Source organism: Temnothorax nylanderi, unplaced genomic scaffold, assembly GCF_030848795.1.
Source record: "Temnothorax nylanderi isolate EJ_2023f unplaced genomic scaffold, tnyl_v1.0 TNYL_tig0024_pilon, whole genome shotgun sequence".
Lineage (NCBI taxonomy): Eukaryota > Metazoa > Arthropoda > Insecta > Hymenoptera > Formicidae > Temnothorax > Temnothorax nylanderi.
In genome coordinates, this window is record NW_027249086.1 from 1,702,240 (window position 1) to 1,721,560 (window position 19,321).

At 39.6% G+C, this 19,321-nt stretch overlaps 1 protein-coding gene across 2 annotated transcripts in view; it reads right to left on the reverse strand.

Moving 5' to 3' along the window:
• The window catches only part of LOC139769804 (ATP-binding cassette sub-family G member 1), a 23,906-nt gene extending 7,833 nt beyond the window's left edge, over positions 1-16,073 (reverse strand). The window contains exons 1-4 of one of the 2 annotated variants that reach the window (XM_071701200.1): positions 15,607-16,073; positions 7,962-8,425; positions 3,160-3,277; positions 52-247 (exon numbers count right to left, since the gene is read on the reverse strand). In XM_071701200.1, the coding sequence (XP_071557301.1) occupies positions 52-247; positions 3,160-3,277; positions 7,962-8,187 (540 nt within the window). In that variant the 5' untranslated portion in view covers positions 8,188-8,425; positions 15,607-16,073. Of the gene's footprint in view, positions 1-51; positions 248-3,159; positions 3,278-7,961; positions 8,426-14,610; positions 15,002-15,606 lie in introns of those variants that run through there. The other variant, XM_071701201.1, reaches the window with a different exon arrangement.
• Between the last annotated feature and the right edge of the window lie 3,248 nt (positions 16,074-19,321).

The following is a 19,321-nucleotide window of genomic DNA, read 5'->3' on the forward strand; positions in this document are numbered from 1 at the left end:
AGGAAGAATTCAAAACGCGACAATTAAAGTAGACGGTCAATTATCACGAACCTGAGAGTGTTTATAAGCGGAACTGATTGTGTAACCGAGCTTCAAATGAGCAGCTAGCGTCATGGCTTCTCCCACGGTAATGAACGTTCTGAGAATGGAGTCCTGCTGTATGTAACACGACGTCCTCTTCCATCGTTCGCTCTGCGGTGCTCGTACCTTACCGTTGACCCGAACTTCTCCGCTTACACCCTTTACCCTACGCATTGCCATCGATACATTCGTATTACGAACAATTATATTGTCAAAAAGAGAAATTATTAAATACTCGCTGTCTTTCAGCGAAAAATGTCGAAAGATTTAACGTTTGCACGGAAGAATGTACGTTTCCATAAGTATACTTGACAAGGCTGCGATTTGCCCTCACAAGTACAATGTGGCATTGAAGTCCCGCAACATTACTGAATATTTACGTAATTTCCTGCCCAGTAGATATTCTGCATTGAGATGTAATCCCAGGTAGCAAGCACATGTCATTTTGACGTCAATTGACGTCAAAACTCTGTCATTTTGACGTCTTTTGACGTCAATTGACGTCAAAATGACATGTGCTTGCTACCTGGGATTGATATCGCCTAACATCGTGCAACAATTTAAAACGGAAGTTACAGAGAGTGCAATACTATGCAGTAATGAATAGTATGGAAGAACGATATGTAAGCGAGACGCTTTGAAAATAGAAAAGACGTAGAATAGATAATTGATTAGACGCTTAAGCGCACTGCAGGATAGTTGATTTTTTAGTTAATATACCGAGATATGCAATCAAGCAACAATTATCATCAGAAAAACTATCCGTTCTTTTCCACTCGACACAACTAGAGATATTCAACGTAATACGATGTGCGCATTTAGATTAATGCAGTTGAATTAATGTTTAATTCGAAATGTTAATATTAACTCAAAAGCGGTGGACAAATATTTAACTATAGTTGATATCTTTTTTTCAACGAAAATACAGACAAACATATTAAGAATAAATAGATGTACGTAAAAACGCCTTAGTATTCGGAAAAATTGTTTGGTTTCAAGGAAGATATTTTATGGACGATATGTTTTTGTCTTAAATAAAATTGCTTTTAATTTTAAGCTTTTTTTTAACAGAATAACACGTTTTCTCTTCTTCTAATTAATACCCTTATTTTAATATCTTCTAAATGAAATAACACGATCGGTAATAAACTTTCTGTAAGCGCATCATATTGTAATGATACATTGTATATAAATAATATATTTTATGTAATAAACGATATTTGTAAAAAAAACTTTAATACACGAGTAGAATGTATGACTAAATTGTGGTCATTATTAAATTATTATTGATATAAAATACATATAATAGATTTATACGAAAGTGTAAATAATATTTAAAAAAAAACAAGATCGTTTTATATGTATAAGCAATTCTCTTCCATCTACATCGTCATATATATTTTTTTTTCGTTATATGCATAATAAGTAGGAAGCAAAATATGGATTATCGTCAATAATCAAATCTAATAGACGATTATCTTCGTCTATTATACTAATCGTTCGATTCACGTTTATTTTCCACGATAAATAACTACGGTATATAATATCAAGGTCTCATTTGCAGTAGTAAAATCAGTTTTTCTGAAGCAAATAATATTGGCCGTATTTTGTGTAAGAAAAATCAAAAATACTTAACAATGTCTGAATTATGTATAATTCATCGGTATTATTTATCATAATAACTGCATGACACAAAATAGTTTTAAAATCCAGCATAAGTATAGGTACACTGAAAAAAAAAAAAAATCTGGTTGAATTAATTGGACGTCTGGTGGAAAATGAACGAACCAGATTTTTCCAATTAATGCAACCAGAAATTCCAATTAATGCAACCGGAATTCCTATTAATTTAAGATTGTGGTACCAGATTGTGGTAGATCTAACCATGCAGTATTTTCTGGTGGAAAATAAACGAACCAGATTTTTTTCAGTGTATATAATAATTGGAAATACCACAAATCAATTACAACGTGAAGAATCTTCGTTACGTAAAAAGGAAAAATTGCGAGGAAACTGTGAGAAACAAATCGAAAAAAAAAAAGGAACTTATAATGCAAAAGAGATCCGATAGACTCGCAGCGACTCATCAAATATATTACTAATTTACGAGACACACGTGCTTGATTAATACCGCATAATTGATATTCGCGCACGTAACATACCGATTTCTGCGAGATTTGTTCTAATTTGTTCTTCTTTTTCTGCCGAAGGCGACAATAAAAGACGCGTTCTCTCGCACGAAAAAGAGTTTCCGTGTACATTAAAACACGCGACAAAACGATGCTCGCCATCAAGCGAATTACAGGAAAAAAAGACCTGCGAATCACACGATGCGTGCGTGTGTTCTACGTGAGCGAACTTATTAAGTAGCTCGGTTAGAACATGTATTCCATGATAATGCTAAACTACGTCAAGAAAAAACTCCACGTGCATGGAGCCATATCGTGAATCAATCTCGGTATCCTTCTCAGCCTACACGGAAAACTCACGGCGAATTGAGTTCAAGTTTCTCGCATTATTTAACTTGATATTGAATGTAATCGATTCGTTATCTGATATCGCTCTCGAGTCCTAAGCAGCCTACAGCGAATCAAATTCAAATTTTTCGCATTATTCAGTTCAGACACGCGTCTTCTGGCGTCTTCGCGTTTTACTAGCCGATCGTTCTGGCGATGACGAATCACGAATAGAGGAAAATTGCGAATTGGTTATTAGATATAGCACTATCTGAAACTTTGTTTCCATAATGTAAATTCACCTATCGAGTCTCATTACAAGCACAAATGCAGCTCAATGCGTTATCTTGCCAAAGGTCAGGTTTCTACTGCGTACGTCCGCGCATTATAATGATTAAACGCTCGTGAAACGCCCGCGTAAATCAAAATTAAAAAACGTGGAATGATAACACTTAAATCATTCAGAAAACATGTGAAGGAATGCACAACAAGAGGTTGCGCAATGCGCATATAGAAAGAGATCCGCGCGTGCGCGAAGGAGAAACATATTGCCGAAGTCGCGGATGATCCGCGGACGCGTTAATTTTAAAGTGTGTCAGAGGAACGAGTTCTCGATACTCACGTGAAACCGGCGAGAGCGTTCAGCAACGTCGATTTCCCGGCTCCGGATGGTCCCATTATAGCCACCAATTCGCCGGACTTGAATTCGCCGCTGACGCCGTGCAGAATTTCATTGTCGCCTGTAACAAGACGCACGTGATCGTTATTACGTGATTACGTCATTCGATGCGCGATGATTCATTGTTAACTTCTGTTTCGCGCGCGGACGCGCGTTCCTGTGATAATATTCCTCAACTTTAATAGCTGGAGCGTGCAAAAGAGGTGAAAAACAACGTGAGCACACGTCGTTAGTTACGGGACATCGTAACATTTAACGCGACTCTCTCGTTCATGTCGATCGCAAGATTTATATAATGGGTTATAGAGCTCGCCAAGCAACTGCTTCAAGGCTATCTTTAAAGTCATTGACTTTAGATCGCATCTTATTTGCGCGCAAATGTAAGACATATGAGAACACGTAATTGAAAAGAAGCAATACTTTGTACAAAGAAATAAAATCGGAAACATTACATCGGAGTTAGCCTCGCAAGTTACAAATGCAATTTTATATTTCCTGAATCCTGCATAAGTAGAAAAAGTATGGTAATAATAGATCTATTTATGCGACCTTCTCCGGAGAAACTCAACTTTGATTTCTTAACTTATTACATTAAGATACTAAGGATTTGCATAAGAGAATGCCGTTGTTCCCAGGTTAATAGATATGCAAGATTATCTGTAACACCTTGAGTGCCAACACATTACAATTGTCAATACATGTGCAGGCATTAATATTCATCTTCAGAATTTTTACTAAGATTTTTATAAATATATGTAAAATACATCTTTCTTGTGCGCGGGAGATTAAATATCGAATTAAATTACTTCGTGAGAAACTTATTTATACGGTAATGTGTGCAGGTGGAGTTACAAAGAAATTTTGCCTCGTTCTCAATCTTAATCTGCCTTCGAATAGAAGACGAACGCGAGTGTAATTTGAAAGGAACTTTTCGCAGATCGTACTTATCTCTCCACTTTTACAAAAACGCCGAGACTATATGCGTATAAGACAGGAAACTCATATAGGCGAATAGCATTTTCAGAGCGATTCGATTATTTCTGCCAACCTTGTAAATGCTCGTCCAAACAAACCTTGAACTGCTTTCACGATAAATTGATAACAGAACGTGCTCGTTAAAGCTATAATCGCGTAGCAGCCGACGGACGATCAGACCGTTGTGCGACATACTGGGGGGAGGAGGGTGCGCGCGCGACAGCCTAGTGCCCCTTTTCCTCATGTTGTACGCTGTATGTCACCGAGGGAAAAAGAGAAAGAGAAGAGATGGGCGATATTGAGTCTAGTCGAGTTATATTTCTTCTTAATCATACTTTACGTAACGCGTCGCGCACAATGCCCGATCGCCGGAGGCGTTCTATAAGCACGAGATAACAATTGTTGTGTCCAGCTATAACAATAAGACGCGAAGCTATGAACACGTGCGCGGGTCGAAGAAACGTGGAAACGAAATGCAGGAGGAAGACGGATCCCGCCGAGAAAAGAAAGGAGCCGGAATTTGACACGAAATATCTTTGGGGAACGTTTACTTTCCCTTATGGGGCGACTACGAATGCTTCGATCGCTTCACCTGGTCTTCCATTCCACGTGCGAGATGCAAGTGCGACGAGCGCATTCCGCGTGCCTAAAAGGAAGCGAAAAATCACATTGGATTCGACCGTTCTCCAGCCATGTTGAAACATACTCGTGCTATTATAGGAACATCTTATATATATATACCGACAATGAGATCAAGCACAGAAACGGTATCCGACATATCGCATGACTAATCCTCTCATTCCGGAGCTTCGTATCTCGCGTTATTCACTGGCGAATCATGTGAATGTCACGGTACGCATCAATATAACTTCAGCCGCGGAGGCTTTCTCTCTTATGTCGCCACCGTACTCCTCGATCGCGCGCTTTCGTAGGCAGATCTCTATTCACGTTCGAGCCTCGTTCGCACACCTGTCCGCTTTATATTATACATAAAATACGCGTACGCGTGATAAATTATACGCACGTCGATAATGCTCTCTCTCGCGCGAAACTGACGACAGTTCACCGATTTAAAGAGGAATCGAGGAAGCACAATTAACATGTAATAATAAAATTTCGTGTATGAATCTTTCTTTAAATAACTTATCGAATATTTTCCTCTCACGCATATTTTTTTGCAGTAGAATGATTACGAGACGATGTTTCGTAGAATCGACCCTGCAGTTTAAACGAAGGCACGTATTGTTGTACGTGGCATTGTCTGTGACGCACAACTTCCTTTCTCGGAACATGAATAATACAATAAATTCTTACAGCGGATGCGACACACTCTTGAATTTTATACTCGATGTAAGTAATGGTACGTCCAAACGGGCAGACGCGGAAAGATACCGATCGACGCTTACGCGACTCGAGCCGCGCGATATTCGCCGTCGTGTCCTCTTTTCGGTACGAAGCGAAATCATTTATCATTTGACGCGCATCTTTCAAGATAACGACAAACGTTGTATAACACATTTATCGTTAAATGCTGCGCAATTAACAAAAGCGCGAGAGACAATTAAAAAATATTTATATATAAATATTTATATATATAAATTTATATCTAATTTAATATGTAGGGCAAGCATGTATCGTATCAATGTTATCGTTTACTCAATCTTATCTGCGTAGTATACTATATACTATTATGTATTACGAATGATTTTTATCTGTTAAAATCATCCAGTAATCGTGTACAATGTGAGCACACGCAGGAATACATTTTTAAAACGTTTAGCGAATATTTGCTAAAGCGATGATCTCGCCGCACGGCTTACGTTACTTTCTTTCGTAATCCAAAACAATTGATGTCATTTACGAATTTCGAAAGAGCAATTTATTTACATAAACTTAATATACGTGCGCCATCAATAATAGGATACGCATGCTATAAAGCGCTGTCACGCTTTACGTCTCATTATGTAAAAGAGAAGAATTATGCAGCAATTTTTTTCCACCGAGATAAATGCCGCTATTAACGATAGAAAAACAGCTGATACCTCGCTATACGCTAATTAATTAATTAGCATACGTAGTGAAACGCGCGTAGAAATATAGATTTAAAAGAAACCAGCAAAGTTAAATTGTTATTAATGTACTTGTCACTTGAGCAACCTGTCACGCAGACTGCCTACAGGAACGATAGCATTATCGAAACGTAGAAATGAGATACGATCACATCGTTCTGTCGCCGGAGCGATATTTCAATTAAATGAATTTATGAGCAGTGTGACACAATGAGGAAAAGTGATAGTCAAATCATAATTCTAATATTAGCAGCCACATTTTTTCACAGCGCAATGAATATCATTGATCTAGTTTTGAATGTGCATTGATTCTTTGATCCTCTCTCTCTCTTTCTCTGTCTCTCTTTCTGTCTGTCTGTCTGTCTGTCTGCCTGTCTCAACATGTTTAATTTAATAAAAAAATTAATCAAAGGTTAAGTGTAAAACACATTTCGCTTTCTAAGAACCGACGGCTGTTGTCTCATTAAACTGTTTTGCTTTCAACATTATATATATTTTTATATCGATATCCGATCATATATTTGCGATATCTCTGAAACTGCCGAGATACGCCGCGTCAACTTTTGTACGTTATATTTTCAAAAACGCGTCGCGATACTTTCTCCGTTTAAAACTTTCTTCGCGTATCGTATATAGCTACACGATACAAATACTTTCTCCTCAAGTACGTCACTAGCCCCGCAATATACGGTCATTAAAGCAATTATAGCAATCGTCAAATTATTCTGAACGATCGATGTGTCTCTGCGTGTGTAACACGACACATATGTATATATCCGGGTAATATTTTAAAACAATTAAAACCATTTAATATACTATAAGTGTGTTTTCACTTCAACCGTAACATTTACGATTTTTTCAAGGCTAAACGAAAACTCCTTGTCACCGTTGAGTAATTCACGAGCACCGTGTAATTACAATCTGCTTTCACTTATGCGACTATTGTCTACGAGAATCTGAAGAAACTTATATTATAACAACTTGTCACGTTCATCAAACTCCAAATTCATTATCGGATTTCGCAAAATATATAATACTTTATTACATATTTTAGGAAACCGTAGGGACACATTGACTCATAATTTTTAACAAAATTCTTCTAAAAATCGCAAATCGTACCCACGAAAATAATTTTGTAACGATCGTGCGGAAAATGCAAGTGCAAAATAATTAACCGATATTGACCTAAAATGCTAAGGCTGTGAGACGTGTAAGTGCAATCTTTAGTTTATGGCGCGCTGATAACCCAAGGAGCAAACGATAATGCGGAAAAAGTATGTCATAGAAAAGGATGTTAGAAATGACAGAGAAAAATAACACTGACGAAAGTTGTATATGGAACTAAAGTCGCACAGTGTTATTATCATATTAATATACATGCCGGATATCCGGTAATTGGTACAAGTTTGATAAGTGAGAGTCAAGATTCAGTTAAAGTCATAAAATTATTTGATAATAAAAAAAAGTGACATTTATATGTTTTCTTAATTGATTACGCGGCTCGTAAATCATCAACGCGTCTCCGTTTCTTTTTTCCTTCTGGATTTTCCCCGAGAAATGTTGTCACGTATGAAGTGCACGTCACAAAGGCGTTCATCAACAAAGCTTGCCGCCACTTAAAGTCGCGAGTAGGATGTGACCCCCGGGCGTCGCGTTATTGTTATATTAATACTTTCTTTTTTTGCTTTCTGACGTACTTACGGATCGAGAAGTTGCGTATGCTCCATTCCTTGACGCGGTAGCGTATGTCGCGGAAGGACAGGTCGACCTGGGGCCTTTTCGGGAAGGAGTGCTTCTCCCGCTGGAGGAAATAATTGTTGTTGCCGATGATAGCCGGTCCTCGCATGTCGTCCTGGCTGCTGCGGTCGAACTGGCAGCAACTCAGCGACGACCGCGACGGCGAGCAGTGGGTCGTCGGAGTGGTCATGGCGAATGGAGATAACGAAGATGATTCAAAACGCAAGCTCGCTCGCGTGCACACGACAATAAAAATTGAAGAGGAAACGTCACGGGGTCTCGGGTATCATTCGGTCGCGTTTCAGCGCGCACGTCCGTTTCACTGCACTTTCTTTCAAATCTTCTTCGTTCGTCGACGAAAAATTGGTCGGTTTCGCTGGCACTGCGTTCACGATGACTCCCGCTCTCGCATACCTTATTAGTTCAATCTGAAACAATAAATCAAGAGGAGCCCGTCAAAATAAATTACAAATTAAGATTTATATAATTATAGCAAACGTACCGCTAATCGTCTGTTAAAATATCGTTTGTATGCGAAAGATAATGATATCCGTTCATGACCGAGTAAACAATACGCGCATAAAAAAAAGCCCGGCACGCTAAAAAAAAGTTGCGGACGGTATCGCTAGATATAGATATGTGGCGAGGCAACTTTTAGCGCGGCGAAAGAAAATATGCGGCCTTATGGAGCCTGAAATTAATTCGCGAAGTCATCAGAAAACAGGTTCGCGCGAAACACATATTAATTACCACGACGACGCGACGTAATCTCGACCGCTAGACAATTTTTGTTATCTCGGTTAACTATTGACCTCCACCGTATTAGAAACGTGACGTCCCGTTTATTTCATTATCATTACACTGCCATAAATCTCTCCTTCGGAGGGGGAAAAACGCTCGTAGAGATGTAAAACATTATGTCGAACATTCGTTATCTTCTTATTAAAAATTTCTCATGCAAAAATTCCACATTGTGATATGCAATGCGTACACGACTACACGACAATTTGATACACGCAACTCGATATTTAAGACGACCTTACATTGTTGTCTGCGAATGAGGGATTACTAATTACATATTGCGACTTTAACGAGCGAGTATAATCATGAAAGACTGGGTAAATGCAAAGTCGAAGGATAATTGTGCAAAAAAAAAAAGGCCGACTTGCTCAATCGGACTATCACAGTCCGACTGAATATTTTGCGTTGAGGGAGTACCGCGCGTACGAGAGAAACCCACTGTCCTTTAAAAAACAAGGAGAAGATACCGAATTGTTTGCGCGCTTTATAAGGTCGGTCGTCACATCGGTCGTCGAACAGTCGTGACGGAATTTTTTCGGACTTCGTTACCCCGCGATACAAAGAAGCAGAATTATTGGGCCTCCGACATCAGCTACGAAAATAGAATTCATTCGGTGCGCCAAGAAAGCGGTTCCTCCGCGCTCCGATTTGCAAATCGGCTGAGAATTAATCTAATCTGCTTGCAAGATTAAGGAACGAACCCATCCGTAAACCAAATGAGCGGTTTGAGTTTTCGAGGCGTAGATAATAAAATTTATTTTCTTCTGAATTTTACGAGCAGTTGTTTAAGAGTCTTTCTGACGATGTTTTTTCGAAGCGCTCGAGTGGGAAAGACATAAAATTTCTTTTTTTTTTTTCTGTGAATCTTACGAACAATTTTTTAAGAGCCTTTTATGAGAATATTTTCGCAAATTCTTTTCGTACATTAATTCGTTTCAAGGTAATAAAATTGTTGTAACAATAAATTTTTACGCCTATTTTTACGCGGTCTCTTGTTCTAATTAACATTTCGTTTCTAATAGTCTCTTAAATTACTTATATTATTATTTTTAATGCTCCTCGAGATAATTATAATTAATAAGCTTCTTATTCATTGTTCCTAGTTTTCTGTGAGATCAAGATTTAACCTTTATAAGAGATATAATGTGAGATGTGAAAAAGAGAGAGGAAGAAAAACAAAGATCGATGGTAATTGTAAATCCGGAGGGTGAAGTTAATTTAACCTATTAATCAATAATAATAATAAAATGAATAGATTAAAAAGCGAAAGGCATGGCATAATATGTAATAACTATGCTTGACACTGACCATTTGCATTTTAGATGATCGCGTTAAATATTCTGTTGTTTTACACGCTAAATATGTGCCTGCAAGTAAATAAATTAAAATAATTAATGTAAATTTCCGTCGACGAAGATCATCAAGGTTACTAAATAGTCTTACTAATCTGAAAAAATTAAATGTTGCTCGTAAATTAAATTGCGGCGATCAATATGCGCATAATTCCGCAAAATTATGATCATCTGCAATCAGACACTTTATTGCATGACCTATGCAGAACGTTATGAACCCGGGAAAAAAAACGGAGCGACACAAGTAACGCGAGTTTTTATTCGATAAACAAAGCGCGATTTTAAAAGTAACTGGAAAACACAAACGATATGCCAATTTGTCAAACCGATAAAACCGATCGAACTCCAACAAATGATTATACGTATATCAATACGTGGAAGAAGTTAGATTCATCGCAACTCGCCTATGATTAATTAATAAATTAATTATTTTTCCAATATAATATGGAGATATTTTCTTTTATAAATAAATAAACTTCATCTACGAGTTGATAAATATAATATAATAAAAGTGTCGATAATAACAATAAAATATTTTTTTAAAAACGGAAAAAATCTCTGATAATCATTTTAATAAAAATACAAGAATCGAGTTATGCAGTCGCCATTATTGCAGCACGACGAGATTCTACAATGTTTTTACAATTTACATAAATTTTAAAAACACGAAATGACATAAGCGCGTTTCATAAGATAATCTTCAGCCACGTCTTTAATTCGTCACCCTATGCCGCGGATTATCAGGTATATACAGCTAAGCTAACACAAAGCACACACGACATCGGCGAATTTATTGCAATAGCGGTGAAGTAAATCTATTTACGTAATAACATCCGGCACGCACAAGAGCTTTTAGCGCAACATCCACGCGGCCAATGACTGACGGAGACAAAGGTCGGGAAGCAAAATCGCAGTCGTACACACATTCGTGTAACATAATCGCACGAGTGTGCTCTAAATCTTACTGCGGGAAAGTCGTATCTCGCGAAGACACGAAATACACAGCTTTCGCGGTTTCCAAGGTCATCCGCGTCACGACGATAAGCCCCGTCGTGTTGCTCATTGTCAGCGAAACCACACGACAATGGTAACATATTTGATATTACCTTTAATATCAAGATCGGACTTTGAAAGTGATGAGGCGTAACGCGCATCTCCTTCGAGGAATTTTGTTTACGACGCAACGATTCGATTTCTCGGAGATCGCGTATTATGCTTATCAGCTAATAACACCGGAGAACCTGCGGTTGCGGCAGGTCGTTCACCAATGAATTCATGTCCATCGCGGCCTGCTTAAATACCCTGCATTAATTTTTTGACAGCAAATTATGGGCCTGCGAAATCCCGCGGAACTTGATTAAAAATTAATGAAACGGAACATATATCAGGAATTATCATATATTACAATATTTCAGAAATTTGTCGGGCATATATATATATATATATATTTTTTTTTTAATTAAATCGCTACAACATCGATAAAATGTATATAGTCATGTATTTGTTTACTCGTTTCTCGACGCGTCCGTAAATTAAATACATCGCCGGCAAACACGGCGTTTATCCGTAAATATGTACGTGTAATCCGGTATTTTCGCGCAAATTGCAATTACACGGCATGGCGAGCTTACGTAAAGACCGCGGCTTCCTTCCATTCAAACAGCATGATTCGAGGATTCTCACGCGATTGTTGTACCTCAAGGTAATGAGAACCTATATCTTATCAACCGATTATAATAATCATAAACCGATTATACCGTGCGACACCTTCTTCTCATCATTCATTCATGAAAAGCGCAACATTTATATTCTCGTAAATGTTTTGCATAATTTTTACCAGCGACTCTATCAGCGACACGGATTTAATACGCGATTAAAAAATAATCACGATAAAATTAGACATCGGCAATCTAATCGCACAAATCGTACGTCGCTGCAATTTTCGAAAAAAAAACGGACATTTCCTTCGAGACGAGATTTCATCTTGCCCGTCGCTAATAGACCAATCGTTGTCAATTTCCCACAGAGAGATTGATGACGGGGTGACGTTTGTAAATTAGCATACATGCGAGCCAACGCCAGGACAAAAATAGCGGTTAGCGCGCGGACAGGTTTCGGCTTGCATTGGCCTTCCGTTACATTCACATTGATTTTAAGTTCAACGAGCCGCGATATTTACTAAGGACTTTTACTTTTACTCCGACCGTGAGCCCGCGAGTTCCCGAACGCGCGATTATGCATCCGGCATGCAAACGTGTCGACAAACGTGTGTATCTCGCGTAATTTGTCCCGTACGCCGTCTTCGAGCGCAGAAAGAGAGAAAGAAAAAAGGCCGATATTTGTTTCCGAATCGTTTGTCAAAGAATCACACACAAAATCCGGGCGATCGCGTGCCCGCGTTTTTATTTTTCTTATCTGTGGCTGCGAGTTATTTATTTGCAGTCGGGCGCGTGGATCAGGAAGTCATTAACGTACTTAATATATTATATCATTGCGATTCATTATGAATTCGACGTGTGTGTGTGTGTGTGTGTGAAAGTAGCTATTATCGTTGTGCGCAAAAGACTGAATCACTATCGTTATTATTTACGATTACGAAAATGATGCAACGTATATATTGTATATACACGCCATCAACGAAATCGTGTTTACTTAACGAATAAATTTTAAATGCGTGAACTTGATAAAGAAATTGTGAATGTCCAGTAAATTTAGATAAAAGTATAATTTTAACTCCCCGATATTTTAGAATAAGATAACAAAAGATTAATAGTATTTACTCTCGTTTATATAAACGTTTTATTGAACGCTCCAAATAATTGCAGGAAAGAACTAAAGTATTTCTGGAGAAAATGTAACTGTTGGTTGGAAATTATACAGTCTCCCGAGAATTTCCATTTCACGCGATATTATAAAGAAGAATTTTAATATGTTGTGAGAAACTCTCTTCATAAACCGATAAAATCGTTGAACGATTTATTATGAGAAACGTCGTCTCGAACCCGAACGTGAAGATAGTATGTACATCGCGCGATGTTTGCTACAATTACTTATTATTGTTAGTTGTAAGAGGAAAAACATTCTTCTCGTGATCGAGTATAATCAATCAATTAATGCGTGCATTAATAACTCGACTGATTTACAGAAAATGTAGAGAACATTACACGAGTTAATTACAGCAAAAAGCCGATCCAATCGACGGGGGAGAAAAAAAAGCAGAACATACAAGTACAAGTATAAAACTTAATAAAATGCTCTTATCGTCTCGCGATAGCCACGAAGGCTACCGCATGCCATTAAAAGCGCGGATAATACGAAGCGCGTTCTGTTTCACATCGTCACGATTACAATTGTTAATTGTTTAACAGTAAAAATGCGCGAGTAAAAAAAAACTACCAAGAAAGCAGAATACTTAGTCCTTGCTTCTGCTTCTGTATAGCTTAATGACAGCGGCTTTAAAAAATCGGGCCTCTTAACTCCAACTTTTTTTTTCTTTTTCTTTTTCTTTTTACATAAAACAATATATCGCGCGAGAATACACCGAATAATAGGAACGATAGGCCGAATCGGCGGTTCGTTGAGCGTCGTCGAAGAAACTTTCGCGCCTCTCGAAGGAGGCACGAAGCGCGACGGAAAATTAGCGAATAATATAAGTGAAGGAGGAAGTGGAGTCACGTCAGAGACGTGGAAGTCGGCGCGAATAAGCGCGGCGGGACCGTACGTCCTACTTTCACAAAATAATGCACAGGTACAGTGCCTCGTACGTCTCTCGGCATACATTTCGATTGTGTATTCCGGACGTTTTGTCAAAAGCGTCATCCGCGGTAAGTTTAACGGCGCGGGTCGCCGTTAACTTTTACGACCGCGCCGCGCGCTGGCGTGACGCCCGCGTGACGGACGGCCGCGAGGAGCCCCACCGACGCGCGACGATCCATATATTTCATTCGTAAATTATGTTTTTACGCCGCTGCGAAAGAAACCTTGCGGTGTACCGTTAAAGCGGAGGGAAATAGCGAGGTCGAGGCAACGCCTCCAATCCCGTTCGCGATCGAGAATCGAGAATATCGAGACGCGATTTGCAGATCGAAAGGCGGAAGCGAGTTTCCCCTTTTCCTTCCCTTTTCTTTTCCCTGGTACTTTTTTCCCGTCTCTCTCTCTCTCTCTCTCTCTCTCTCTCTCTCTCTCTCTCTCTCTCTCTCTCTCTCTCTCTCTCTCTCTCTCTCTCTCTCTCTCCTTTTTCTTCCTGGAGACCGGTTCGCGGCGCGACACTGAAAAACGCGTATCGGAAAATGATTTTTGATAATTTAATTTACCGTCGGCACCGCAACGATTTCACGGTCGCGATCGATCTAACCTTGTTGGATTTAACGGGGCGGGCGAGGGGAGGGGGGGGGAGAATAATCATGGACGCTCACGAGCTGAAATGCCTGCAATTGCGGGAATAACGAACGGCGACTTACCACCGCGGCTTCGCTAGAAACTGCGCTGCGGCCGGATCGTTCTCTAACGGTAATATCCGGGGAATCGTTTGGAGCCGGGACTGCCGGGAGCGAGGAGCGCGACCTCCGACGCGACGCTTCCCGAGTCTCGTACCTGCGCCCACAGCTGCCAAGCTCGTTCGCGCGACGCGACTACGTACGCGACTCCGACTTCGTCGAATCCTTCGGGGCCTACGTGCCCCGTGACGCGTAACGTCGAGAGTATATAAGGGGGATGAAACTTTCGACGCGACCGCTAGGAGAACGCGCGCCGTTTCCGTTAAGAAATCGCTCGTCGGAAGCGTGGAATTGAGCGAGCGACGTGGCCGTTTTCGCGATTTGAATCGGGAACGCGGCCGAGATTATAATTCCGTAAAATCATTTCCGGCGCGCGTATTGAATACAAAGGCATACATTAAAAGCGATCGCGGCGCTCCATAAAGCACGCGTGACGCAACGGAGGCGCGCCAAATGGAAAATTATTTTCTGAAATCAATTGTGTGAATCTCTCAATTGTGCAAATGCACATATGTTATCATATGTATTCATAAATATATTCGTAAATAAAATTATATATCAAAAAAAAAATATATATATATAACAATTATATTATATATTATGTTTATAAATGTATATATATCCTATAGACACACACACACACACATATATACATTTTATACATTTATAAACATTTATAAATATTATATATATATAAAACAGTTATATTATAATTATTTTGGCTATAAAAAATCCACATAAATGCGTTTTATCTATACTATACATACTAGAAATATAAGACATATACTTTCTTTGTTTCACAAAACCGACAGAAAGCATCGACACACTTCGGAGGACGCACAAGAACTGTCACGTACTATCCGGCGGTACGTGTCGCGGGCTCGCGGGACGATCGATACAGTGCGATTTGCCCGATTACGCAGCCGGGGCAGAAAATAGATAGAAGACACATTTACGTACTGGTATACGAGCACGGCAGAAAAGCGTTGGAGCAAAAGCGGCTTTTTAAAGGCCGTGGGCCGGGGGACAGCGCACACCGGGGCGGCCGAGTGGAGGTTCCGTTTGTACTATCGGCTGCAACGGGGGAGCAACGTGACCATCATAGCCGAAAGCTCGCCGACGACTGCCTCGTGCACAACTGGCAAGTCTGGCAACTGGCGCGGCGTTGCGGGTTGTGGCGTTTCGCTTTCGCGCCGCCGCCGCCGAGTCACCGAGCCGCGCGGAGCGGACGAGCGGATCTCCGTGCATCGTGGATCGTGGCTCGCTCTGGACAGTCTGGACATTAGAGGCCGATCCCCACTGATTATCCCCACGCCGATTAACTTCCGACGTAGATTGCCCTTACAGAAATTCAATACTGTAAGCGATTATTTTGGCTAGTGATTAATTACTTATTTTGGGCATTTTGAATATTAAAAGCATGAAAAAACAGTGCTTAAATTTTAATACTCAAAATAAGTAATTAATCACCAGCCAAATCACTCGCTCACAGTATTAAATTTCTGTAAGAGGGTATAAGCCGGGCGACTTTGACCGAGCTTCGATTAACTGAATCTAATTTAACTCGAATGTTCCAAGCTGCATTGTATGGAATTTCAGCGAATCCAATCTGTTCTGTCGAATACCGATCTCACGCGATAAGAAAATTGATAATATCACGTGCGCTAATAAAACAGTACAGGTATATATCGCTCGATACGTTTAGTCGAGGTCACCCTAAACTGGTCCAGCGTTTTCCCTGGGAAAACCAATCACGATAGACCCTCGTTTTTCACAACGCGGTTTTCTACTGCGTTCGCGGCAAACCTCGTATTACGTAAATTACTCCTATACGAGCGCGGTGCTTTTTTCAAGATATGGACGATTAGTGCAATTCCGCACAATTGTAAGATACCGTTGCAGCAACATCAGCTATATCTCCGATCTTTGCGGTAGAATTACTTCTATAACACGAGTCCTATCTCGTCGATAATTTTAAGTTTTAAATTTTTAATTTAAACTGACCCAGGGTAGAGTGACATATTAATAACGTATTAATAACATCTCTATCGTCAATAACACGCCATTAAGACCCCATTGGACGTCATCCTGCTATCTGGGAAAGGTTTAAATTTATGTTCAAAATTTCAAGTTTTAAATTTTGAATTTGAATTCTTCGTGTCTTATAATTATTCCTCATTAATATTAAGCTTTATCGCGAATGCGATAAGATATTTTAAGCTCGCTTTAACATGAAATACAAATAATTTCTCAATATAAAAGTTACATTTGTAATAAAGTCGCATAATACACAATAAATACGCAAAACACATACGAGGACGGCTCGTTTAAAATGTCGAAACACTCGAAAAGTTAGCTCATAAATACCTCAACGTCCTAAACTACTAAATCGACTTTTATTTCATTTTTTTATATTGCCAAAAACTTGTCCCTATAACTGATAAATCCAATGTCTTACATGATTTCATCCACGGAATCGCACGAATAACATTCTACGTATAGATTTATTATGCGGGAATTCGCGGCGGTATATGCAACGGATATGTATTTACGGATATGAAATTAAGTGAGCGAGAAACAGCGAGAAAGAGAGAATGGGAGAGAAGGGCTCAAAGGCGAGCGTCGATTATCCTCCGCCTTAATTTCGCTTTCGTTATTTTGCCTTCTAGAACGGTCGAATATAATTTCGCTTAATTTGCCGCGAGCGATAACGTTGTCGTCTCGCGCACGCACACGCGACACGCGGCTTGTATACACGTACACACGGCGACTCACTCGGAATGCCGCCGACGATTACACGCCAGAAGTTCAAGTCGACATAAATGTCTTGACGTTTAATTAAGTGGTTTTTTACGTTAGTCTAATCCTCTCAGTCATTTATTCGCCTATTTTGCGGGCACGTTACACACTATCCTTCTTTCTTTCTCTTTCGAATTCGGAATCCGGTACGACCGCGTCTCTTGATATACGAGCCGATACAAGCGCGCCACTCCTGTAAAGCGACACAAAGACAAGTGTCCACTGTCCGGCAAGAGATTTGGAGAGGGAAAAAAAGCGTCTTGGAACTCCCCCGACGTCTCGACGATGTTGTTCGGGCGATGGCGTCCCGTCCTTGAGCATCCTCGATCGAAATAAGACGTTTCGATTAGCCGATGCGATAAGTAAGTTTTCCGCGCGGTTTCTTATCGGGATTGAACCTCGGAAAATAACCGATGATCTGCGAATGCCTCTCTCCGTACGTTCAACCTTATCACGGACGCAACATTGTCCAGAAAAACCGGCTCTTCGTGCGCTAACGAGGACGCAAACAAGGACATTTTTTCCTTCCTCCCTTTTTTTATAGGTTTCCGTATCCCGAGATATAAAACGTCTCACCGAGGCCAGCCTTCCCTTCCTTCTTTTTTTTCTGCTCTGAAGACAGATACGGACTTGTTTCGTGTCCAAAATTTGATGTGGACCGGATGCGGATGAAAGCAACACTTTCAAGTATACTCGAGCCTGAACGAAACGTATTCGAACCCTCTATGAGTACTTCGAACCTGGAAATATGTTCAAATCTTTAATGAGTACTTTGCTAAAAATGTTATGTGTAAAATATAATGTGTGTAATACACACACACACACACACACACACACACACACACACACACACAAATATCCCAGTAAACATCAAGAAAACATGCTAGCTATAATTTTCTCAAGAAAGTAAATGCAATATAACACATATATGCTATATTACATGATACTTGATGTTTCCTGGGGGAGATCTCTCTCTTTATTACAATTTTATGTAATGACTTATATATTATAACGTAATATAAAGATTCGATTCTTTAGAAGTTGCTTATAAGTACATTTTGAATCCTGTAGATGATCAATTTGAAATTCGAAACTAACTAATCGGGATTAGTTTGCAAGTACAATATATAAAATATTATTCCTTAAATGAATATTAATCCTAGAAATAAAACTTGATTATTGAATTTGACCCGGATTTCTAAGTTCTTATTGAGCTTGACTCCCTCCCCACTGGTACGCAACGGCGATGCGACACACGGATAAGCAGTAAGTCCGTATCCATCCTGATATTTCTTATCGCGGCAAAATATCGCCGTTCTTCTCTTCTTTTAAGTAGTTTCACCAGCAGTGAGATAACAATCGGTCTTCGGTTATATCTTTGTTTGATTCCAGGCTGTGGTCCACTTAGCTCTACAAATCTTTCGAAATGTTCGATTGGATAAATGGATCGGAGAGTCTCTGTAACACATTTTTTTTTATATTCACGAAATTTCTCATAACTCATGTGGCAACTAGAAATCGTACCTGAGAGTCTCTCATTCGCGACTGCTCCCTTTCTAAAAGCTTCAGGCCGTTCCAGCGATATAACGAGTGCTCGTTATATCGCGAAATTGTGCTTCTCGATATCATATGTCGGCTTTCGTTTTTATCTCGTTCTTATCGCTTATACTGACAGGAAATTGACCTTAACACAAAGTACAGAGTTTATTTCTGCTTTCGGTTATTTTCCTCTCTCGGGGATTAAATACGAAATAATTATAGACACGGCAAACGTAGCCGTACAGGAGTCTCCCTCGAATGCCCAGGCGTTAGCTTCATTAAATGTCAATAGCTGCTGCCGAGTATCTATCGCTAATAGCGGATTGCAAATTTGTTA